We start from the raw sequence: 26,310 nt of genomic DNA, 5'->3' as shown, positions 1-26,310 counted from the left end.
CAAGGATTACATCAGCTAACAAGCTAACACGGAAAGGGAAAGCTCAGGAGGCCTAAACCCTAGACAAAAAATTATTGGCAATTAAAGAATGCTGGGGAGGGGGTGAGAAAAATAGGGTTGCCCAGGAAAGACCCCTCTTCCCAATTGGTTGTCCAATACCAAATGGTCTGCCCTAAAAACATATGCATATGAGTAACTAGATAGATAGATAGATAGATAGATAGATAGATAGACAGACAGACAGACAGACAGACAGACACACACACACACACACACACACACACACACACACACACACACACACAATAGAAGCCATAAATTTGAGACAGGGAAAGTGAGGGTACATGGAAGAGGTTGTAAAGAAAAAAGAAAATCAAAGAAATAGAGTAATTATATTTTCAGTTCTAGTTTTTTCATTTTTAAAAAAAAAACTATGTTTGCATTAAATTAAATAAGCCACCTTTATGGAGAGGACAAGCTCATTTACAGTCTCATGGTTCTATTAAGAAACAATTTTAAAGTATGCTCTAACAAAACAATTTTTTTCCAGAAAGTGGTTTCGTGAACTGCTCAGCTCATAAATGTTAGAGAACTGTCAGAAATGTGAGAAAGTGGAGCCCACATGCAGCACAAACCCCTGAAAGGGAGCTCCCTGGAACTCTGCCCAGGGATGAAGTGAAATGATACCCTACACTTTTCCAGACAGTTCATTAGAAGTCAGAACATCAGGACCCTGTTACCTTTTCCAAAGTTCACTTATCTCCAAATGTCATTAGGGTATAATCTATATTCTTTAAGACATTTTTTAAAATGCCGGCATGTGGCACGTTTTCAACCTCACTCCTATCTGATACCATCATCAAAAAAATTGGAACTAGTATTCAATACTGAGATCCCTCTAAATCTTTGAGCACCTTATCTGTCTTGTTTTATTTGAAAGAGGCTCTTGCTGCGTGGCACAGATTGGACTTGAGCTCTTTGGTCCTCTTGCAGAGGTGGGTCACATACCAATATTTAGATTTCTGTAATCATCCTTGATTATGAAACATTAAAGAACTGCAATTGAAAATCACATACTCTACACTGTCAAAAATTACCCAAAATTTGTGCTTTTGCAGTTTTCATATTAGGAAGCTGAGGGAAAGAATGGTTTTCTATGATAAAGCACCCTAGAATTTATAGGATCTCTCTTTAACACAGCACATTTTACAATTCACTTTAATCAAATATTAAACATAAAATAATCTTTTTGAACATCAACTGGAAAATTTTCACTGCAGAGATCAAAGCAGGGAGATACGCAGGAATGTGTGCACACCAACTGTGGGCAGAAGTTCAGAGGTTCCAAGACTCTGTCTGGGCTCAGAATCTTGGAAAAGGGCCCAGGAAAGGAGCAGCAATGATCACACTCTTTTGTGCTGAAGCTGCACCCTCTAGACACGGTTCCTGAGACCTGGCTTCTTACTAACCTCATCCTCCTCGTGTGTAGGTGGATGCTTGGCTCCTAATTTTCCTCACACCCCAATATTTTCAAAGCACCTTGGGAAAAGCTAATGATAAATCTAAGTCATTTTTTATGAGAACCATATGCCACAGTGTGGTAAGATCCCACCAGATGAATTTTGGTTGGAGCACAGGATTGCCCCTTCTGCAAGTCTCCTAAAGCCATGTTACTTCTTTTCCGGCAAATTGCAGATTGGTCTGGTGATTTGAATGAGAATGGCCCCCACAGAGGCTCACAGATTTGAATGCTTCATCCCCATCAGGAAAAATTGTTTTGGGTAAGGATTAGGAGGTGTGGCCTTGTTGGAAGAGTCCGACTTGGGGATTTCAAAAGCCCTGGCTAGCCCAGTCTCTTTTTCTGTGCCTGCTGCTTGTGGATCTGATGTAAGCCCTCAACTACTTCTCCAGGGTCATGCCTGCCTTTTTGCTGCCAAGCTCCCTACCAGGATAGTCACTGGCCCACCTTCTGAAATAGTAATTAAGCCCCCAAATTAAATGCTTTTATAAAATGCCTTGGTCGTGGTGTCTCATCAAAGCAATACAAAAGACAGTAGATTTGTTTTTAGGAATCAAAGCTAGGCACTTGAATCCTGTTCAATAAACTTCGAGTTTATGAGTTGCATCCCTAATTCACAGCTACTCTGCACAATTGTTATAGGTAACTGACAGGGAAAGAACAATAGAAATGTATCATTTGTATGCCTACATTTGATACAAATATAGGCATTTAGGTGAAGTGCTATCCTGCTCCCTCTCAACATGTAAATTATTCTATACTTTTTGTTTTGTTTTGGCTTTTGCTGTTTGTTTGTTTGTTTGTTTGTTTGTTTGTTTTTTAAGACAAGGTCGTTCTGTCAAATCTTGGTTGGTCTGGAACTTGATATGTAGACTGGGCTGGCCCAGAATTCAAAGAGATGTGCCTGCCTTTGCCTTGGAAATACTGGAATTGAAGCCACCAGGCCTTCCTGTTTTACGCTTTTTTAAAAACACATTTGAAACACATATTTCAGTTCAACAACTCAATATTGCTTACCAGGCAGAGTAGCAGTACTTTCTTCTGGTTCTATTCTAACCATGCCTTCACCTAGGTGACAGTGTTGGCTAGAGGAACAAAGGCTCATTCATTGCCACCTTCCAATCATCTGCACTTCAGTCACCTTGCCTGTCACTTGGCTCTCATTCATAAGCCTCTTTAACATGTACGTGTTTAATTGACAAATAAAATTTGTAATACAAAGTGGTGCTAGTGTCTTGATTCTAGGATATTCCTCAAAAAAAAAAAATCTACACTACACGTGCTCAGCTCCCTTCTGTAAGATAGCATAATAAACAACCTATTCAAACCTTCCTGAGTACTTCAAATGACTTTTAATGATTTAAATTATGAAATACAATATAAATAATAGAAAATCATTCTTATGATATATTGCATTTTTTATATTTTAGCTTTGTATTCTTATGCTATTGAATTCTTTTATTTTAATTCATATTTGTTTGAACTTGTGGAGGCAGAGCTTGTGGATCAGAAGACCAGTTGCATTTATAGTGTACAACATGGTATTTACGCATACACTCAGATAGTTAAGTCTCACTGATAAGCATATCTATTACCTCATTCTCATGTTTATGTAAGAACATTTAAGTTAGCCTAACCACCATGCTGTACTACGCTTAGTTCCCAGTTGGCAGATCATTCATCCTCTGTTATAGTTCCCTTAGACCAATATATGGATCTACGTTGACCTTAATACCTTAATGCTTCCTTCTCTGGGTGCTGGCCTGGAGTGGGCCTATTTTGGTTGGCTTTTTTTTTTTTTTTTTTTTTTTTGCCCTTGGCCATCTCCTCAATTAAAATACTAACACTCCTGTTTAAGGTGTCTATTGTTCTTCTTTGCTCTACAGTTTTCGCTAAAAGCAGCTCAATTTTTATGGTAACAAAAACCTAGGAGACCCTCCAAGCTTCCTGCATTGCCATCTGTGGCTTGGTATATTTCTACAAGCATCAGACGTTGATCAGATGTCCACTGCTCAGGCCATAGGTATCCTTCCCCCAGATTACTGAGCTGGTCCTTAGCCCAGCTGCCTGGCACTTGTCAGTATGACTTCAGTGACTATTCTACCAGGTCTCATGCAGTCATGCTGTTAGTGGCCTCAAATCTTGGAAACAACAGAAAAAAGAGAGTCACGGCATTGGGTGTACAGAGACAGAGCATAGGAAACTACAGATACTTGTGCTTGAGGACTTCAAATTAGGGAAATGGGAAAGGAATGTGTTTCTATATGGTATTAAAATTAGTAGGCAAGCCTGTATGATATACTGGTGAAAAGAGGAATGAGATGCAATTTTGCTGAGACTAAATGACAATTTAATCACCCAACTTGGGTGGGTTCCACAGCAACAAGAGCCCAGACCAGGCCACAAGTTTATACTGGTACAGAAAGAGCACCCAGAAATCTGTGATCAAGGAAGGAATCATATAAAAAAAATTTCAACAATCGGCGACAGGTCGAGAATGAAGAGCTTGAAGTAACTCTTCTTTAAAGACATTTGGTACCCCCAAGTATCATGTTGAAAAGCAGACAATGAGTGTGGGTAGACAAAAGGCCAAAATCACAGAAAAGGGGATGAGTCAGCAGTCCCTTATGGTGGTGAGGAAGAGGAGAATCTTAGAGAAACAGAGGGTGGGATGGGGGCAGAGGAGTAAACATCCAGTGCTCTTAATCTTTAGGGAAAAAGAAGTTTGCATTCAACTACCAGGAAAGAGAAGTGGCAAAGGAGGCTTGACAAAGAAAGAATGTGCTGACTTCTTGTGAAGACAATGAAGATAAAGTAATGAACTTGTTGCCTAGGAAACGCTTGTAGCTAGAAACACTTTTCTCTAGCGTGTAGGTTTGCTATGACATTTCAAGCATTTTTTTTTATTTGAAGGCTGCTCTATTCAAAGCTGTCCATGTCCATGGTTTCAAGAGCAACAGAACCTTGAGACGGTTTTCTTCTGCCTACAGCTAGAAGCAGGGCCAGGGACTTGAGGACAAGTTGCACTAAAATTATCCTTCCTTATTTCTTTCTTTCTTTGTTTTTTTCTTTTCTCTCTCGAGCTTAAGGACAAGTTGGACTAAAATTATCCTTCTTTCTTCCTTTCTTAATTTTGTTTTTGGTTTTTTGTTTTGTTTTGTTGTTGGTTTGCTTGTTGTTGTGGTTGGTTTGTTTTTAGTCATAGTTTTAGACAGCGTCTCACTCTGTAACTCAAGATGGCCTTAAACTCATGATCCTCTTGCCTCAGCATCCCATAAGCTGGGATGATAGGCATGTAGCACCCTGCCTAACTATAAAACAAAAATTTCTGGCAAAGCAAAAGGTACAGAAAGGATGGGAAAGATACAAAGATTTCAGAAGACTAGACCAAAGGAGTCTAGAAAACAAACGGAGTCATTGGTCTAATGGGGGACCTTGGTACCTCTACTCCAAAAACAACAACAACAACAACAACAACAAATAGGTGCTCTTATTCCTGGACAAAGTGAAGGACTGAAGTCTACGAGGAAAGGAAAACAGCTAAGTGTAGCTCTGTCTAAATTCCCTTTCCAATTAAATGTTAACAGCCACTTAGTGATTTTTTTGTCTGCATTAGTAAACCAAAACTTGGATAATGTTAAAAGATGTCTGACTTTTTCTTTTCTCACTTACTATATTGAAATGTGTCTCTCAAAAATTACTTCTGTAGGGAAAGCACACTAATGGATCACTGAGTAACTTTCCGGGAGAATCAGCTAACTGTGTCTGGCTCCGAGAGACATCACTGTGCTCCTAACAGATAACAAGGCACTGCCATTCACTAGGCCTTTCTCCCAGATAACAAATGTGGTATGGGACTTTTCTGGAACTATAAGAACTCAGCCCTCAGTTTTCCCACATCTTCTTCACCAGCCCAGAGGAACAAAGCTCAAATCGGTTGCTAAGATTAAGCCTGCGATTTAGCAGAAATTACACTGGCAGAACCTGGCCCTACAAATGAAAATGGCTAGTTGTGTCTTCCAAGCCCCAAAGCAAAATTTCTGAGAAAATTCTCTTGTGCAAATTTATGTGGACAAATTAACACTGATATTAATTCATTCCAGATGACAACTTTAACTTGTATTCTCTATTGCTTATGTATCTCAGACATAAGATCAAACATAAGATTCAGATCAAATTAATTAAAATATAAGACTAGGTTGCATGTACTTCATAACTACTAGTGAGAGTGAATTAAAATGTTGGCAAAATTAAGAACAATCTGAGGATTGAATTTAGTTTATGCTTTAAATCTTATCATTTTTTGTAAAATATTGTTATCTTTCTATTCACGAACAGAAATGTATTCTATAATTATGGAACATTCTTACACAATTCAACAGAAACAATAATGGGGAGCTCTTGTCTTAAAAGCTTTTTAGTTAACATACACCAAAAATCTTAAAAACTGATTTGATTCAGAAATTGTGTAGGAAAAAATCGCTTCTCGGCCTTTTGGCTAAGATCAAGTGTAGGAAAAAATATATTGAAAGGAAATGATTCACAACAATTCACACATAAATATATGCACCCAATCTATAGTCAACAATAGGTGACTACTTAGGACAGTGTTTTATACATAGGCCATTGAGGTGGCTCAGTGACAAGAGGGAATTACTGCCAAGCCTGATGGCCTGAGCTTTATACCTAGGCCTCACACAGTGAAAGGAGAAACTAACTCCCACACGTTATCCTCTGACCTCCATAAACACACCAAGTCGGGGGTGACGGGGTGAGGGATACAAATCAATATATTGATATAATTTAAAATTACATAGATAGCTAAAGCATATTATTCAGAAGTACAAGAGAATATTATATAAATCTTAAAAGAAATTTAATAGTCTCAAATTATCTATAGCATTAAAAGCATGAATGATGATAACATATATATATATAATATGTGTGTTATATGCACATAAAAACTTTTCATTCATGTAATTGTATTTTTCTATATATTCAACTTCTTTCTTTGTAAGACAAAAGCTTTTTTTGTTTTGGAAAGTTCTAAAATATGACTTTCTGAAATTACAACAGGTACAGGAAGTACTCAAAGTCCTGATGGATAGGTATTTTGTCTACATTAAACAAGTGAGTCACAGAATACCTTACAGGGGAAAAGTTCCTAAGCCAGACACAGTGCTAAATAATCTAGAAATCTCACATGAGGTGAAGGTTTATCCCAGACCTCAGAAGACTGAGGCAGTGGGTTAGACAATAGAGAGTTTGAGGCCAATCTGAGCTACAATAACCAAATAAAAAATTGAATTCATTGCAGTGTTCTGTGTCCCCAAACCAGAAAGAAAAAATAGAATTCATTGTACTGTTCTGTCTACTCTGCTAAAAAACAAACAAACAAAAATAGAAAAACAAAAAACCATATGAGTACTGTCTCTGCAAAGTTCCATCCCAGGTAAGAGAGAAGGTGTGCCTGCCCTTTGACCTCCCCAGTCTCCTTCCTTTTTTCCTCCAACTAACATGCACCAGGCTTATCACTAAGTCTTACAGCACAGGCTCCTTTGGGGATGGCTGTCACTCTCTTAAAGAGCATGTACCTGAAACAGCTGCCCAGAGGACAGCAACAGCATCATTTCAATAGCACCCCATGGTTCCACCTTTGTCCAGTATAAAACCCAAAAGAACTGGAATAAACAGAATTTAATTATAGTGCATAGTACAAACTAGTGTGCCTTCTGTAAGTGTGAATTCCACCAACCATGAACAGAAATATACTGGGGGAGGGGGGGTGTAAAACCACCTGTAACCAAATATGTAGATTTTTCTTCCTGCCATTATCTCTTGAACAAAACAAGTAACAACTATATGCACATCAGCTGCATTGCATTAGTGCAGCTTTAAGAAATACAGACATGTAAATCCTGCCCTCAGGAGAACTTGGAGTTCTTGGCCAGGTCAGCCTGGCCAAATAAATACAGTGAGCTGGGCATTGCTTAAGTATATAGAAGGACATGCACAGGCCACATGCATGTAACAAATGCAGAGCATTCTGTAGGAAGGAATTGAGCATCTCCAAATTCCGGAAGCTGCAGGGTTCCTGGAAGGAATCCCCCATGGATACTAAAAGACAACTGTAATTCTATTTTCTAATTAAGTCTGGCAACATATCCTAATATTCTAAGTAATGAAACAAACAAAAATCCTTTCTGTTACAAGGACTTTGCCATCTTTTTTTTCAATGTTTACTTCATCTGCAACTCCTTAAGTCATTTCTGTGCCCTTCGAGTCTTCTGTGGAGTGAATGTGCAACCAGGGTCTCCAGTCTCCAGATATCAGGATTGGACAGTGAGGTATTTTAAAGGTGTTTGGGTCATAATGGTTGAAATTAACACAGGCCCAAACACACGCCTTTCTTGTAGAAAGGTTCTAACCAGGTAGTCCAGGCAGGTCTAGGACTCAAGGTGCTTACAAGTATTGTGCCCTTGCTACATCTTTCTGAATAAGTGCCTTCTGAAGACATGTCCAAGGGGCTCTGGTCTTTCTGCCATGTGATAACCCAGCAGCCTCAATCTGTGAACTGGGAAAGCCTCACCAGGCACTGAATCTGGATTTCACATCTCCACGCTACAGACTGCTTAACCATGGGAATAAATATCTGTTGTTTAAAGCTGCTTAGTTTGTGTCCCTCTCCATTTTTCCCCAGGCTGCTTTGCAAAATACGATAATGTCTGACTGTACGTGGCTCAACCCACCCAGCACAGCACTGCCATCTTCTTCTACTCTTTCCACTCAATCGTTGGAACCATGACTTGCACCTGTTATGAACTGATCATGATTGACTCCTCCAAGACTCCTAAACTGTCTCATCAGTGGAAGCTCAGGTGATCATACTCAGTCCCTTCAGTAACAGTTCTTGGCCAAGATATCTCCGCAGTACTGTCCCTTTGAAGTCATATAGGCAAAGCTTACACAGGAACATGTTACTGCCCATAGACTACAAACCATGGGCAGCCGAAAGCTAGCTTTGTTGGTGTCAGTGGCTCAGTCACTCACAGATAAGTCAAGCCACCTTCTAAACCCCAAGTATTCTAGGAGGAAGGGCTGGAAAAGGCAGAGGAAGAGGACACAACTCCACGGCACAACTGAATTAAAATCAGTCATCCAAGGAATCATCGCTAGGTGACATAACCTACTTTGAAAGTTAAAACAAGAAAAGTTCACAACTTTGACTCCTTCCAGCTAGCTCTGGGGGCAAGCTAAAAAAAAATGTCCTTTGGGAAACATGGAATTCTTCAAATCTGTGCATAAAGCCCAGTTTGGAGACTCTTGATAAAGCCTCAGTGTGAAGCATGAACATATATATATATAACATATATATATATATAATATGTGTGTTATATGCTTTCCTCACATATTTACAAAACCAGTCCTGTACACTCCATTTCTCAACTGCCCAAGGGCCTCTCTTGTCAGGTTGAGGAAATTCTATTACTATGTTTACTATTTCCAGCAATTGTTGTGTTCATTATTGGTTTTGAATTTTGGTTATAATGAAAGCAACAACAAAAGAAAAATCTCCATGAAAGTGTTGTGCCCTAGAAACCCCTCTCACTATTGTGATAATTCACACAGGAAACAGTTCTCTAACACGGGAGACAGACTGCAAGGCCCTCCTGCTGGTTAAGTGGCCAGGGTTATTATAAGCACTATAGGATGGCAAGTTCCCAGCCTTTTAGCTGAACATTAGTGCATAATCAAGTTTGGATTGCAGCAAAGGTGGGTATATAGCAGGAAATTAGATGTTGGTTAATAGATGCCTGGTTTCCTGTCAGCCTTTGGAGAATTTCTCTTCTGGGGATGTGAGAGAAGAAAAGAGAACCCTTTACAATTGTGTTCAAATCAAGAAGGGTGAAAGAAGGTGAGACCATCATTGCTTATCTCTTAATAAGAGGGAACTGTCATCCTGGTCAGCCTCCGAGAAGCCAAGCTGGACATACACTACTTTAACTGGCCCTTCCCCCTTTATTCCAGTAAACTAAGCTGTGCTGTGAGCTGCACCCACCCAACCTTTCAGAGAGCTAATCATCCTCTATCTATGCTAATTCTATTAAACTTAGAAAAAACAATTTTTTTGCTTCTTTGAATGCCTGAACTTTGCATGAGCAGCAAGAGAATAAGAGAGATTTGCAGACTGACAGAGCGTTTTCAGAGCACTTTTGTAGCACACACAGGGCTAGCCAATGTTGTAGTGTCACATGGAGAAACTGCAAAACTGATCACTATTTGCCACAATCCATTATCACAAGGGCTTTGCGTATGATGAAAAAACTAAAAAAAGTTAACACTTTGAAATATTTAATTTGTTATGATTTCACTGGAATCAATAACAGCTTGCAAATGTGAGCCACACCATGAATTGATTTACATAATCTTAAATAGGTAGTCTGAATTACATAAGAATTTGAACATCTGAAATTCTTCTTTTGCAGAATTAAATAACTTACAAAAGTCAACAATTTTACTTAATGCTTTGCATATATTGCAGGGAAGACAGCATCTTCATCCTTAGTACAATTTACAAGGTTAGATTTTGTGCATGTAAAATTCATTTTTTTGAGATTAGAGAAACTAGAACATGGCAAAAAGTTGGGATTTCACAGTTGATATGATATACAAATGCTACCTTTTAATTCTATGCTTCCAGTTGGGGTTCCAGAACCTTACACATCCTAGCTGGTTTTTGCCTCTCAACTATCTTCTTTAAATGCAGTCTCTTCATCCTGATTTGGTTAAGTACAATAGTACATTTAATAAAAGGCAAACCTATGTCTTCTTCTCATTGGTTTATATTTACAAACTCCATGAAAAAATGTATGAAATTAAGAAAATACCACAAAATACTCATAAGGAAACATTAAACATATGTTGATTCTTATTTCTGACTATGGACAAGTTTGATAACCCACAAATTTAGCTATCTTAGAATAATAACAGAAAGATGCTTTAGCTACCAAAGACACATCCACAGTCCATTTGAAGATGCACAACAAATTGAGATCCCTGTTTTCTATTTGCTAAAGCAATGTGGCTCATAGTCCTGACTCCAAGCTCTCTCCATCACAAATGGCTAGGTCTAAACTGGCATAAACGCTTCTCTTCCTAAGTTATTTCTTCTCAGGTTCTTGTTCACAGAAATAAGCTATAAAGGAAGGATTTGTCTAAGTTCTCGAAAAACACTCTGTGACCTAAATGTTCTCAGATAACTTTTTCCACAGCAAAAATGTTCTTGCAAGTTAAACCTCCAATGGCTTCTGTGGGTTAACTTCCTTAGGGTGTGGTGAAAATTATCCATGCAATTAAAGTTTCAATTTATAAGGTAAGTTCTCAAATGTGGGCACACAGTTAACAATCATAAAATAAACTCATGCAATAATGATATAACAGTAAGTAAGGCAAACCATAGGAAAAAGATTGTTGCACAGATAGATGTTACAAAATAGGCACAGATAGGAAGATAGATAGATGCTGAGTAGATAGAAAACAGGTAGGACGATAGATGCTGGATAGATAAGAATATGATAGATAAAAAGATAGATAGATAGATAGATAGATAGATAGATAGATAGATAGATAGATAGATAGATAGATAGATAGATAGATAGATATGCAGATGAGTATTCTCTTTCTAAAACAAGAATCCTGAGAGAAAAAGGAGAAAGGGAGGGAGGATGTTAACTCTGTACAAATACACACATATGTGTGAAGATCCGAGATTGACACAAAGTGACCTCATTCACTTCTCTCAACTTTAGCTTCTGAAGCAGAGCCTCTTACAGAACTCAGAACTCATCAATTAGCTAGGCTAGCTATCCATTGAGCCAGGGATCAATGGACAGGGACGTTTCTGTCTCCCCAATGCCCTTCCTCTCTCGCTCCTGCCCTCACCAGCTCTGGAGTTATAGACGTATACAAACATTTCTGGCTTTTACATGGGTGCTAGGGTGAGGGAGAATGCAGCCTTATGCTTGCACAGCCAGTTCCTGACTTACAGAGCCATTCCCCCACTATGAATCCCCCTCCTTTCTTGTGTGTGTACATGAGTATGTGCAGGGGTGTTTGGGGTTGTGCATTGGTGGGGGGGAGGTATGGTGTTAGCATGTGAGTGTGACTACAAGAGTATATGTGTGCACATGCAGATGCCAGAGAAATGTCATTAGGTAGGTATCTTCTGCTATTGGTCTTGTTGCCCTGAAACAGGGCCTCTCAGTGACCTGGAAGCCTTCTTGTTTCAGCTCGGTTGGTTGCCAGTGAGCACTCAGGATTCACCTGTCTCCACTCCTCAGTACCAGGTAACAGGCCTGTGCAGTGGCATACAGGTATGTTCCCTGGATACTGGGGACTTACAGATCCTGACGTTTACAGAGCAAGTTCTCCTGCACAGTAACGCCACTCCACAGGCTTCTGTCTTAAGCCAGTCTTCTGTGCTTCTAAGTAGCAAAAACCAAATACAATTACAGTTGAAATGTTTCACTCATTACATTTCTGGATCTACTTTGATTTACCCACCCACTCATACCAGGTTTTGGTAACTCCTGAGCCATATACATGCCGGCCCCCCCCCCCCCCGCAAGGGACTTTCTAGCTAAATCAAGCGATATTCCCCTCCTATGGCAGTATGGCCTGTGGAAAAGTCTAGAAATATATCTGTGCTCTGAGTTACTGCCACTGACTCTTCATAAACATGAATAGGAAACTTAAAGAACTACACAGAAGTGGTCACCTAGTAGTGGAAGGTTTTTTGTTTGTCTGTCTGTCAGTCTGTTTCTTAAATTGCTCTCTCAGAGACATGTTTAATATTGCTAGAAAGTTTTATCCAGATAGAATCTTATTTTATGCAAAGATAATATAAATTGTATATGGAGTCTTAGTCCATAACAGAACATCTGAGCCTTGGTAAATTATAAAGAAAATGAATGTGTTTCCATTGGAGGAGGCTAGAAAATTGAAGGTCAAGACACCTGCAAAAGTCTTCTTGCTACGTCATTCCACAGAGGGCAGAAAGGGTCAAACTCACCCTTTTATCAGAAATCCAGTACCATGGCATTTATATTGATCACTGCTTAAAAGTGTCATATTTCAACACTATTGCATTGGGTACTAAAGCTCTCACACACCTTCATTTTGGGGACACTTGCAAACAAGAGTACATGAGGTCGTAGGAAAAACATAAATGTCAGAAAGTCTGGGTTTGAAACGTAACCTGTCCAATCATAGAACAGGACTTTCCTATGAGATACAACACTGAAGCTTGCCTGCCCCCCTCCCCCATTCAGCCCCAATAATGTATCTCCAGAGCTCTATCACTTCTCTCCAGAAAGCAGGCCAAGCCAGCAGCCACAGTGAGCCTATTTTGTTCTCAGAACTAGTCTGCTGGAGCTCAGCATAGAGTATTTTCCTTCTATGGAATAGGGCCTGTGTTCCACCCCCAGCACCTCCACTACAACAGTAATAATAAGCCTTTTGAGCCTTTTATTTTTCAATACATTCATCCTTGCCACTATTCAAGTTGTTCCTCTAGCACTCTGAAGAAAAAAACAGAGACTTAAAATTAACAACCTTCCCCTGGGCATGAAAATCTGTTACTGTGAAACAAAGGGCTGTTTTGTTTTTGTTTTGTTTTGTTTCTTATTGGCCTATGGGAAAAAAATACTTAGTGTTGTGTGCACAAAATATCACCTATAACCATCATCGATAACAAATGAATTCCTATTATGTAAAATTTTTGCAAAATTCATAGCACCTGATTCACAACAGAAAAATTATTTCTTTTGTATTAACAGCAAGAATGACAGCAGGATTATATACATATACGTGTGTGTGTGTGTGTGTGTGTGTGTGTGTGTGTGTGTGTGTGTGTGTGTATGGACGGATGGATGGATATTATACAATTATTTGTGTTTAACAACTGTGTAGAAAGTATTTTAACTTAAGTATTTGTTAATCATTTCAACATGACATTTTCTTTTAAAATTTAATTTTTGAGCTAGAAGTAGATGGAGAAAAATATGTGCTGATATAATCAATGGAATCTATATCTTCTATCAAAATGAATAAAGAAGCACAAACTGGGGCTTTTAAATGAGTGTGGTTTTATTCACATCTTAATTTTATTCTTATTCGTCTGTGAGATTGTGAGAATCACTCACACCGGAGCTTTGATTGTTGGCTGTGTGATGTTTGAGCTTCGTGGTAAACTATAAAGAAACACAATAGCTAGCACTTAGTGGTGGATTGATTCCACGTCACAATTCAGTCTTTGAAAAACCTACAAATAAGGCAAATCTTCACCCCAGCCCGGAAAGCAAAGCTCCACTCTGGTTTAAATTGATGCTAAGGCATGTCTCCAAGAGACTGGACCTGTCTTTGTCCTTCCGAATTCTGCAGATAGATAATTCTCTTAATGGCTAACATAAATGGTCCTAAAGTACACAGCCCTAAAAATCAGCAAGCGACTGAAAGCTACCTCATCTCTGGGTAGAACTGCTAGGAGGAAAGGGGAAGAAAAAGCATGGCCCAAGGATTCTCTATAAAAAGCACAATTGCGGCTCCTCGACTGCCTGGAAAGGCTCGTGTGCTTTCTAAGCAGAGACAAAATTCTGTGTCAAAACACAGTGATTGGTTTAGAATTACCCACACCAACCCTGACACAGGCTGAATTTTGTGGGGCGAGTACAAGCTTTTACTCTTCTCTCTGCTTTGAAATCAGCATAAAAGCTCCCTGGTGGCAGAGGTAGCAGCTACAGAAGATTTTATTTGCAGCTTATAGTATTATATATAGTACAATTATACACATTCTGACTGAATTACGTCTCCTGAAGTTAAAAAAAATGCATACATATTTGTCTGGAAGATTCTTCACAGGTGCCCAAGTTTTAAGCTAGAAAAGTATCTTCTTGAAAATGTTTATAACTATTCATGCACTTGTATGTACATTCATGCTTTTTTTTTCTTTTAAAGCAAATATCTAATAGGCACCTCTCAAGTAGCAGGCAAAAAGCAAGCACTACTCACAGTACTCAGACACAGGCCTGCCTCACAGGGCACGATCTAATGGAGAATCGATGGGGAAAACTGCACAAGTGAGACAACCAAAGAAAGTCTAAAACTGTGATAAATGTCAGGAAGAAAGCATATGGTATCTTAGACAACCTTACAGTGGCAATCTTACTGGCCCCTGCACAGAGAATGGCTGTTACTGTCTAGTAAGGTGAGTTGGAAAGGCCGCCGAAGCAAGACCTGGCCCCAGCCCTCCTGCTCACTGCATTTGTGCTGGTTTGCACAAACTTCCTTATCTGAACTTTTAATACTTTGCTGGGCTGACTGGCACTTTGGAAAAGCAATATGATGTAATAGTTGAAGAATGTAAAACAAGTAAATAGTAAGACTGCACAGTGATGTGACTAATTTGCACTTCAAAAGATTTCAACTGTCCCATGTGCTTCAGTTACCTCAGAATACAGTGATCAGTGCACATTATAAAACACAGACCCATGCGACAAAAAGGAGCGGCTCTGTTACCTATGCTGTCACATTGACCAGACTAAGGTAAATGACAAGTACTGGATCCAAATCGCTTGACAAGTGAAAAATCACAAAATCTACAATCTGACTTAAGCTTTTTTATTTTTTTCTCTCTTTTTCTCGGAGTCAATACACTCGCCCCTGAACCCCATGTTTTTTTAGCTCCTGCATGCAGTCACATGAAGGGACTACCTTCCCTCTTTAAGCCTGTGTCAGTCTTCCCTACACAGTAACCAACTTTGACAAGGAGTACAGACAGCAGCAGCTACTTATCCAACTGCTTTCATTTCCTGTCATCTAAGAAAACATGAGCAGAGGGTGTGCTTTTGGAGGCTGAAGACAGAAACTTGTCATAATTTTCAACAAACTCAGTCTCCGTGAATTTCCTTCCAGATAGAATAAGTCGTTAAACGTGCATCAGCTAAAACTAAATATTTACACGCAAGGCACCATCAGCAACCCTGAGAAGGCTCAAGAAGGAAGCCATTCAAAACAAGAAAATGAGGGGAAGATCCACTTTTTAAAAGAAACTCTAACAATGCAAGCTTTACAAGCTCCCTAGAGGGAAAGACGAAAAGCATTTGCCTAGGGCTCCCTATACCATCCGTACTAATATTAAACACAACCCTCTCTTCATAAAGAGGGTTACGTAAGGGGCCGCTGTCATCTATTTCCTCAGTTCATTTATGCTTTCTTATAAGTGCCTGGCATTGATGTGCGCTTATGGCTTAAGTATGAAACATACTGGCAGTGAAAAGTATTGTTCTCAATGAACACCCAGACCTCTATGCACAACAACCTAGAATCAAACAGGGACACACTCTGTGGACCTTCTGGAGAATGTCTTCCTGGTAAGCAGCTTTCCATCCCACAACTGGGTCAGCAAAACATTCTTTCCCTGGCTGAGTCATACCCAACTTTCTTCTGCATTGAAAACACTAGCACATTCCCACCTTTGAACTGCTTGTAGCAATTCTTATACAGCTCTGAATGTGGACTACGCCTGTAGTAGAGGAACAGCAGACAGACGGCTCCCTGATTTGGATAGCACAAGTGTTTTGACTACAGTTTTCTTTCCAGGGCCCTCCATGAGCCAGTGTAGGCATCCATGTGTGTACTGCAGGCATGGGGTCAGTGAGTCACCTGAGACCAGAGTTGATAGAGTTAGGAATGAAGCCATAGCTTCTAGGCCTAGATTCCTCCTAAGTGCCCTAAAATTCTTCTGCAATTTAACCTCCTGCCTGCAAACCAGCAGAGTGCAAGATTGTACTAGGTAGGGGCTTAATCAGCAATCATCAACAGCGAGGCAACTCTGAAGTCAGAGAAAGGGTGTTAGACAATTCCCCAAACCCTTGATTCTAGCTTACTCTAGCCAGAATAGGTCTGCTCTTTCTTCTCTCATATGGAAAAAATGTCAAGAAAAATGAACTATTAGTATAGGGAACGTGTATAGTGCATCTGAGAATAAGTGTGTGAGAACATAATATGTAACTTGTATATGAACATGTGTGAATGTATGAAAATCATGTGTGACTATTAGCATATGCCCTTATGTTGTTTTAGAAGTACCTGGAGCTAGCCATTGCACCACTGGAGTTCTGCTATCCTACCTTTCTTTGTAACATGAGTAACAATGTTTCGATTTAATAGTTAAGAGACTCCAAACAGCTTCCTGAAATGTGCTCAGACTGTGTTCTTCTGCACTCTACTGTCTTTACACCTAGATATATACAAGTGGATTTATGAAGGAGAAATGCGACATGTGACTCATTAATATGACAGGATTCATTTTTTGTCAACTTGAGGAAAACTAAGGTGAACTGGGAAGAAGGAATCCTAATCAAGAAATTGTCTCCCTGGGATTGGCCTTCAGACAAATGTGGTGCGTTTTATTGGCTAATGGTTGATCTGAGAAGATCCAAATCACCATAGAGAGGTGGTTCTAGTTCTCTAAGAAGGCAGAGAAAGCCAAGGCGAGCAAGCCAGTAAATAGTTCCTCCATGCCTTCTACATCAGCTCTGGCTTCTGGTTCCTGCCTTCAGTTTCTTATCTGACTTCTTTCAGGGACAGAGTGTGACCTAGGAGTTGTAAAATAAAATGAATCCTTGACTCCTTGGGTTGACTTTGGTCATTTTTTTTGCCATAGTAATAGAATCCCAAACTAAGACAGTATCCATGGACGCTGCCTAACTACAATAAGGACAAGACACAGGGATGATGGCTCATAGGTGTGTGAAACCAGAAAAGAAAAAAATGATCCGGTATCTACATTTCCATTAGGACTGCACTGATTTTAAAGGAATAGCAGTTTTAATTAAATTGTAGATATAGTAATAGAACTTCTAGAATTCAGATCCTATGTTCCCAGAACTTCATAGTGAAAAAGAAGGAAGTGCAATTTACACTATAAACTAACAAATTAATACCCGTTTCAATAGAAGGCTCATTTAGAATGCACTAAGTACACTTTACTTTTCCTTATACTTCCTATATTTCAAACATGTATTCATCCGGCTATCTAGTCTATATGCTTCTTACACAAAGACTACAGTTAAGCACCAAAACCACAGCACAAACATGATAATTTTCGATACATAATGTTCTCATATACAATCTCTCAGAAATCCATATGTTAAACCTCAATAATTATATTACAGTGTCTAATTTTAAGGATGATTTAAGTTTTAAAGCAGGTATAAGAGAAACAAAACAAGTTATATCAAAGAAAATGATGTCCTCTGATCACTGTCAGGGATCAAGGAAAGAAAAACTGAAAGACAATAACAAATAAATAAATAAATAGTATAATCTCTCCAGTAACCATATATAAAGTTGTGGCCAAAAGCAATTCTATGTATTAAAGTAACCAAATCCATTGCAAATTATTTGCACGAAACACCGAAAAGGGAAACCGGATAACACGTCCACACACATAATTTGTTTAACTGTTTGTCTGAGATCCGGGGCTCCTTGGAGGCATCATCCACACATCTTCCAGCAGGTACGGACGGAGCTTTACACTTGCTTAAAGAGAAAAGCACAGTATCGCCACTGAGCAGCAATGGCCCCAAAAGCTCAGAAAGAAGCACATTTTCATCTCCCCCACATAGCCATACATGCACTTCTATACAATCTAATTCAAAGTACGTGCAAACTCTATTTCATGAACTGTATATTTTTTCAGAACTGTCTATGAAACTGCTGAGGCAGCTCAGTGTTATAGTGCTTGTTACTCCTGAGTGTAATTCCCAGCACTGCAAACACATACTTCTGTGTACATGTGTGTGTATGTATGCATACGTGTATGTGTGTGTATGTATACTTAGGATTGCGTTTAAGTGTGCATGTATGTATATGTGTGTATATATGTTTGTGTCTAGATGTGTGTGTGTGTGTGTGTGTTTGTGTGTGTACATGTATGTGGATGAGAACTTCAGGAAAATTTACAACAAATATATGACATTTCAAGATCATTTATCACAATATCTTTAATTCTGCCATCCTTATTCCTCACCATTTTGCTCTTCTGTCTAAATTTAAATTGTTACCAAAATATTGTCAATTTATGAACACCTATCTTCCAGCTTGTGAAATCTTCCGCGTTGTGAAATCTCGGGCATGATGTAGAAGGGCCTAGGCAGCTTATGTGTCCTCTGTTCTTTAACTTGCACTCCTCTGGTTAGAAGCTCAGATACTGCTCATGCAGCCATTCTTACCTTTGCTATCCTACCCCCACCCAGAACATCCTCTACTGGCAACATCAGACAGTATCCATGCCAGGTTAATTCTACTTTCTTTCATGACGCTTTCCGCATCAAAAACATTTCTCTCCACCTTCTCTCCCCGAACCTCCCTCTCCCCTCTCCCACCCCTCTCCCTCCCTCACTTTACCCTGCACGTCAGTCATCAACTTTAGTGGTGCTTGCCATGCCCTAGATTTTGAGTGCCATTGTTACTTCCAATAGCTATAACACTCTTAAAACAAAACTACTCATTGTTGAGTGATGTTTCTTTATTCGTAATTTATAGTATTTGGTTTTGTGCCCTGGTCAAGCCCTTAACTGAATAAAATACTTCCAAAACATATGGCTGCATGAAGGGTGACTGATAAAATAATAACCACATTTGAGGCTGTTTTGAAAATGGGTCTAATGGGTCATGTGTCATAACTCTTATGTACATGTATGTTCTACAGGACAATGCTGGTTAATCTGCTTCTGCGGGGAAGAAGACTTTACATGGACACCAATCATGTCCGTCCAAACACATTTGATCCCCAATGCTACTACACTGTAATTTGCATTCAAAATAACGTTATGTCTCCAAAACCAGAAAAAAGTACTCCCATGAGAAAGCAAAAAGGAGGAGGCATAAAAGAGAACACTGTGGATATGCTGTGCACGGTTATTGTTACACACTTTAACGCTGCTCTATATTGAAACTTATATCTTCATTTCATCTATCAATAAGTCTAAAGACAAAGCACCTCCACTCATGGACTATGGACGAAAACAAATAAGTAATATTTTTACATGTATCAACCATAAGCATAACATCACAACAACTGGACAATGAACTCATGAAATGTGCAATGGCTTCCACTACCACTCTTTCTTCATTGCTCTGATTTTTTAATACTGCGTGTTCTTAAAGCACCATTCCATACACTTGGCCTCTATTTGACATACAGCGATATTTGACATAGAGACACACTAAATATCCACATAATTAGTTTTATCAAGAGATCTTGAAATTCCCCATTGAAATTGTTCAGACAGTGGATCAGGAATAAATGAAATTGTTCCCACCAGGCCACAAAACACAGTTTAAATAAAAGTATATTGTAGAGCTAGAAATAAGTTCAGTGTGCATAATGTTTATTTTCAGTGTACATTGAAGTCATGTCCCTCCTGTGCTTCTGTGTTTCATGTTGCACTACCTAGACACACTGATGTCCTGAGTGCTATACTTTGGGGGAAAAGAACAGTTTAAAACAAGAACAAAACAAACAAGAAACACTTTTGCTTCTCTCTTTTTTTAAAGGTGCTGGAGACCAGTACTGTTTATCAAAGTCAGGACCTGGTGAATATTAGGTAGGTTTATGCTACATTCCTGACTGAGAAGTCCAGCTCCTCATGTTGTAATTATATTTTTTGAAAATTATAAAAATTAGTTTGGTGGGACATATTTCCCTATAAACCCCAAAATACATTTATTTAAACATAAATCTTAAAATGTTTGAAGAAAACTGTTCTCATTTATTTGTACATATTATAGCTCTATAAATTACTGTAAAGTTTCTCAAAATGTTGTGCACAAAACACCTGTTTCAAAATAACCTGACGTACTATCCTTAAATGTGAATACCCCAGGACACCCCTCTAGGCCAACTCTGTCAGAACTCCTTGGAATGAGGCACCAGAGAATATGTGTTGAAAGCAAGCTTGTCCATGTGATTCCAATGTACACCACGTTAATAAGAAAAACATACCAACTCATATTCTCAGCATTGTCTGTTCAACAGAAAAGTTGCCAAATGATTGCACCATAAAAATATTGTCTCCAAATACCCATTCTTAGAATTTCTACAGTGCCACTTAACAGAAAGATCAAACCTGTTTCCTAAAGTCAAGGTATCACTTAGCTACTTATTTTCTGGCTCATTAAGGGGGGAGGGGGAGCACCATCTCCACATCTTGGGCTACTGACCTCCTCTTTCCACAAGTCAGAGTATTGACTCTTGTCAGCATATGCATAAACCCTGACACTGGAAGGCCAACCTTCCAGAGCCCTGACAAGGCCTCCCTCCAGAGCGCGGGGCAAGGATCCGTCAGCACCTAGGACAGCGCCCGGCGGAGGAAGCCGGGCCTCAGAATAGAGACTGAGGCTGGGAAACCCACCAGAGAAGCTGAGACACAGACTACGGCCACTTGGTCGTCTCTCCGGCGATCCGCAGCAATTTCCAAATGACAACAAAGGAAATCCTAAGTTCCTTTCACCTGGGGATGCAAGCCGCCCCCACACCCAGTCTCTTCACAGTCCTCGGCGCCTGTTGCTAAGGGAGGGGAAAAGGCGCTCTGGAAACCTCGCGACCAGGTGACAGCCCTCCTGAAATGCCTGTGTGCTTCGGGTAGCGCTGAGGACAGGGACTCTGGGCCAACCTAGGACCCCGCGACAGGCCCGGCGCCCACGAGCGTGCAGGGAGCGGGGCGGGCAGGAGCCCAGCGCCAGAGCGCGCGGCTTCCCCTGCGGGCCAGGAAGCCCAGGCCAGTCCGGGCCTCCAGCCCAACACGGGAGATACGTATGGCTCCAGGCGGCCGGGTAGGGCCTGGGACAGCTTGGGGAAGCGCAGGCACTCACCATGTTGACTTCAGAAACCATGTCGATGCTGGCGATGTCGATGTTCATCCCCACGCAGACTGGGGGACCTGCGGGAAGCGCAGCATACCGTGATCAGCCAGGCTCCAGCAGGGGCTACGGGTGGCTCTGAGGATGGGGGGTTCGCAAAGGACCACCCAGCCCACCCCGCTGCAGCTCCGTGGAGGCCGCCCCCGCCTCCCTCTCCACCCAGACCGCCAAACGGTGGATCGCGCTTCCCGCAGCGGTCGCGCGCATCCCACTTACCCCCGAAGTCCGGTCTCAGGCGAATGTCGTAGCCTTTCAACAGCTTGTCGACCGTCTCCTTCACAAAGGACATGTTCCCGGGGTCGTTTACGCTGAAGGAGGGGCACATGGCACAGAGAACAGGGTCAGGCAACGGCTCACCCTCCAGCGCCCGGCGCGCACACAGCGCGCCAGCCCGCGCCCGGCCCGCTTCCCGTCAACCCACCAGCGACCCTACCTCTGGGCGCAGCAAACCACCGCCACCAGCACCGGGGCCGAGAAGATGCCGAAAAGCCTTCCTCCCGCAAAGCCCCACATCCCTTCGCCGCGCCCCGGCACGGGGGAGGGGGCGCCCCGCCGCCGTCGCGACCCGCAGCCGGGGCTGCTGCTGCTGCTGCTGCTGCTGCCGCCACCGCCGCCGCCGCCGCGCTGGCCCGGAGCGGAGGAGGCGGAGGGGGAGGGGGAGGAGAGCAGGGGGGAGGAGCGGGCCGGGAGGGAGGAGCCCTGGCGCGGGAGCGCTGGGCGGGCGGAGGCGGGGGCGGAGCCGGACAAGAACAGCACCCGCCCCTTCTGGGTCCGCGGTCGCTCCAGGGCTCCGGCGCCCTCCCCAACCGCGGCAGCGGCCGCACCGGACTCCCGGGGAGGGGCTTGCCTGCGGCCGCAGGTCCGAGATGGACACTGCAGCCGAGGGCCACGACTGCGTGGCGCCTTGCAGGGGGCGGGGGATGGGCCACGAAACCAAGACCTCCGAGCTTGCCACGGCCAGGCGAAGGATGGAATGCAAAGCACCGGCACCAGAGACATTTCTCGCCCTATCCCACCCTCCACCTTCAACCCCGCCCTGCTAAGCGGGAGAGCCAGTGGGCACCGCAAGGAGCCTGGGCGCTCTGCCTGGTCCGTATCCAAGCTGCAGAGCTTTGAGATAGCCCCATCCTCACCTGCTGGACTCAGATCCTCGGATCCCCAGGGTCCAGGAAAGCCAGATTGGCAGTAGCAGGGCCTGGAGCCCGGAGCACATGGCGCTGCTCCTCTAGCCTAACCTGAGTGGGAACTGCTCCACTCTACCGTCACTGAGCTAGGAACCAACAGCGACGTGGGGATCCCCGCCTCCCCCCACTCCGCCCCTACCCCCACCCTCGGGCTTTCCCGCCTGACCCATCTTCCAGCCCCTTGCATGGCGGCAAGATTATCTATTTATCAAACGTGACTATGAAAAGCAGTCTCCTTAAGCTGCGCCTCTCCTGCACAACCATATGAGTGCTGAATCCTTCCTGCTCACGTAAACGCATTCATAATGAACCGTAAAGAGAAATCTTGTCGATAAACTGCGATCCAAACCACACTGATGAGACCCTAGCTGGTCATTACAAAGATAAGAAATAATGTGACTTTCCTGGTACAGACCAGAAACATTCACCCTTACTTTAAGGTAAAGATCTTTGTTTTTCTTGTGACAAGACTACATCCTTTAGTGGTCATTAGAAAACTGCTGGAATATTGGTTGAAAACCAGCACCAGTTGGTACACACTGATTTTGTATCACCACTGTTCACTCCCTGGTGCACATCCCACCTGTATATCACTAGAGTACACCCACTGGTGCTTGCTCCCAAGGAGTGCCTACTCTTTTGTGGACAGAGGTTGCCTGTTTTTCTATAGTTACACCATCCCACTATTCTCAAACAGGGAGCCCCACAGATCAAGTCTGTTTCTCGTTTCTTTAGAGTAGTTCAGGCGTCCAGGATGTAATGAGTGCTTAGTAATATATGACTACTTTCCAGCATTGACTCGGGTTTTTCCCCCTACATCTTTTATTTTTCTGTCACCAAGATTTATGTAGGTAAATATCTAAATCTAGACTTTTATTCTCAAGCTGGCATGTTTTTTTTGTGTGTGCATTAATTTTAAATATCGTTGCTTTTCTGAAAATCAGCAGTTTTATTTTTAGAGCTGTGGATGTGACTGCATTACCTGGAAGGTTCAGAGATAAATATAGCTCCCTAATTATTTTCTGGAAAAGTCTGTTCATAAGTGCTTTGTATCCTGCGCCCTGGTAGTGTGCACTAGAACTATTGCAAAGTGGCACCTTCATTATGACACACATTTATGATTAGCCAATCGCTCCTGTTTTTATGCACTAACTTCAGTGTTAGATCCTGCTGGGAATCATTGCTAAGAAAAATAAAGAATGATCAGAAGAGCACGTGAACAAGCCAATACCATAACAGGGCCTGTCTTCCTCTATACTGGTTTAAGTGTTCTGCAATTGGCTGAAAAGCATTACTAATCAGCTGTGGCCCACCTTAGATCTCTGCTTCCACCTCTTTCTGGAGTTCTTGACTTTATTATCACCAGCTGTTACTCTAGCACCTAACTCTGTGACAGCGCTGATCAACCTTAGATAGGAGCAGTCCCTCAGTTTTATATCTTGTCCATGCCCACAATTGATGAGGAGAGAGGATAAAACACTTCCTGCTCCAAATGGCCCTACTCAAAATCCAGCAAGCCAATGGTCCTAGGATGGATTTTTCTGCCAACAGAAAGAAGGGGCCAATGTATATACACGTCTTTTTTAATTCGTTTTTATTGGCTATTCTATGTATTTACATTTCAAATGTTATCCCCTTCCTCCCCCTCTCCCATCCCCCCTCTTGCTTCTATGAAGATGCTTCCACTCCTACCCACCCACTCCCACCTCAACACCTTAGCATTCCCCTACACTGGAGCATCAAGTCTTACAGGACCAAGGGCTTCTCCTCCTATTGGTGCCAGAAAATCCCATCCTCTGCTACATATGTGGCTGGAGCAGTGGGTCTCTCCATGTGTAGTCATTGGTGTTGGTTTAGTCCCTGGGAGCTCTGGGGGTGTGGTTGGTTGATATTGTTCCTGTATATACACTTCTTAATGCCTCTTAAGAAGCATGACTCAGCCTCTCAAAACTGATCCTATGAGCCATACCTCTCAGTTCCTCAGGCTCAACCTTGGCCTGTATGCTGGCAAATCCTTCTGTTCTCCCTTTCAAGGTCTCAATCCATTTTCCTTCCATTCATGTTTTCATTGCTGCTGCACAACAGAAGTGCCATTTTGCCTGGGGATATGTTTTCTGGGAATCTAGGCTAAACCTGGAACTACCCCAGTAAGTCATTAAAAATACCACTTAAAATACAATCAATCACCTTAAAATAGAAAAAAAACTTTAAAGAATACACTCATGTAACCACTGCAATTCAAGTTGCATGGGCCAATGATGTGTTCACTATCTTGGTTATTGCAGTAACTTCCTTCTATTCTCAGCCTACTTTATGAGGTATGCCAAAAAGCTGGGTGAACACTGAGTACCATAGATATTGTCCTTCTGTCTTGCTGAAGTTTCTAAAACCAAAACTTTGTCACACCTGGATCAACTGGGTGACGATGTGTTGGTCAATTCAGCAGGAAAACCTGGCTTAATCAGCACAAACTGCATGCAAAGGATTATGGGAGAGTTCAAAGAGCACAAAGTAAAAGAAAACCAAATCAATTTCACCTATACTAACACATCACTTCCTTGCTCTATAGCTTATTTTCTTATTTCCGGATGGAACAAGGCTCATTCGTGATAAAATATATTGTTTCTTATTATTGTGTATTAAATGTACAAAATAGAGAGTTTCATATTGGCATCATATAACTTTTATTTAATTATGACCATAAGACAAGAGGACTTTAGGAGTCCACAGTAGGTAAATGCTCATGACAAGATAAAGAAGCCAATGACAAATTGTTCACAGCTCAGCAGAGCGAAGCAAACTAGGTAGGATTCCTTGCTATCTAGATCCTCAGGTGGAGGGTTGGAAGGAGGTCACATTAAATGGGAAGTAATCAGTCCACTGATAGAAGGACCTTATAGAAGAGTTCTTATGAATCTGTTATCTGAAAGATCTTCTGCAGACTGAGCCAATCCTCCCCAACCCCACCCACTCTAGTTTTCTGCCTCACCATGTGGTGTGTCTGTTCTCACATCTGCCTGAGTCACCTATGATGCTACTTGTATTAGGTCTTCTACCTTTGCACCTATGGAACTGTTATCTAAGGTCTCTCTTTCTCCCTCTCCCTCTCCCTCTCCCTCTCCCTCTCTTTCTCCCTCTCCCTCTCCCTCTCCATCTCTATCTCTTTTTCTCTCCTCTAAAATGCTCATTTTGTGTAGTTAGCTGTAGTTACAGATGTTCTCTGAGGCAGAAAGGAGAAATGGAAGCAGATACCTGCATCATACCCCCCGCACTCTGTATGGGAGTGATTTGGATGATGTAAACACCTTGAAACAAACCATGCTTTATGTATAGTTATCCATTACTTATTAAAAAATACTGGGAGAAGACAAGAGTAAGGAAAGAATGCAAGCAAGTTACATGATATACTTGTATGGTAGATATATATGAAAATGAAAGGATATTGGCCTTTCTCAAAGATACACATGACAAGATCACGTAATTTGTCACTCTGAGTCTATCATATACTATATTACATTCATGAATTCATATGTGTTAAATTATCCTTTTATCCCTCAATCATAGTATATGATTTTCTTTGAGTATTCCTGAATTAGCTTTGTAATATTTTTATTTGTTAAT

General features: G+C 41.5%; 1 protein-coding gene across 2 annotated transcripts in view; it reads right to left on the bottom strand.

Moving 5' to 3' along the window:
• Gabrb3 (gamma-aminobutyric acid type A receptor subunit beta 3) overlaps positions 1-22,753 on the bottom strand; it is a 234,617-nt gene extending 211,864 nt beyond the window's left edge. Inside the window, exons 1-3 of one of the 2 annotated variants that reach the window (XM_087623534.1) lie at positions 22,639-22,753; positions 21,722-21,813; positions 21,458-21,525 (exon numbers count right to left, since the gene is read on the bottom strand). In XM_087623534.1, coding sequence (XP_087479660.1) covers positions 21,458-21,525; positions 21,722-21,813; positions 22,639-22,718 — 240 coding nt within the window. In that variant the 5' untranslated portion in view covers positions 22,719-22,753. 2 annotated transcript variants of the gene reach the window in all.
• Between the last annotated feature and the right edge of the window lie 3,557 nt (positions 22,754-26,310).

Source organism: Rattus norvegicus, chromosome 1 (genome assembly GCF_021556685.1).
Source record: "Rattus norvegicus strain SHRSP/BbbUtx chromosome 1, alternate assembly SHRSP_T2T, whole genome shotgun sequence".
Classification (NCBI taxonomy): Eukaryota; Metazoa; Chordata; class Mammalia; order Rodentia; family Muridae; genus Rattus; species Rattus norvegicus.
The sequence above is the reverse complement of the archived record's forward strand: the minus strand, read 5'-3'. Positions and strand labels throughout refer to the sequence as shown.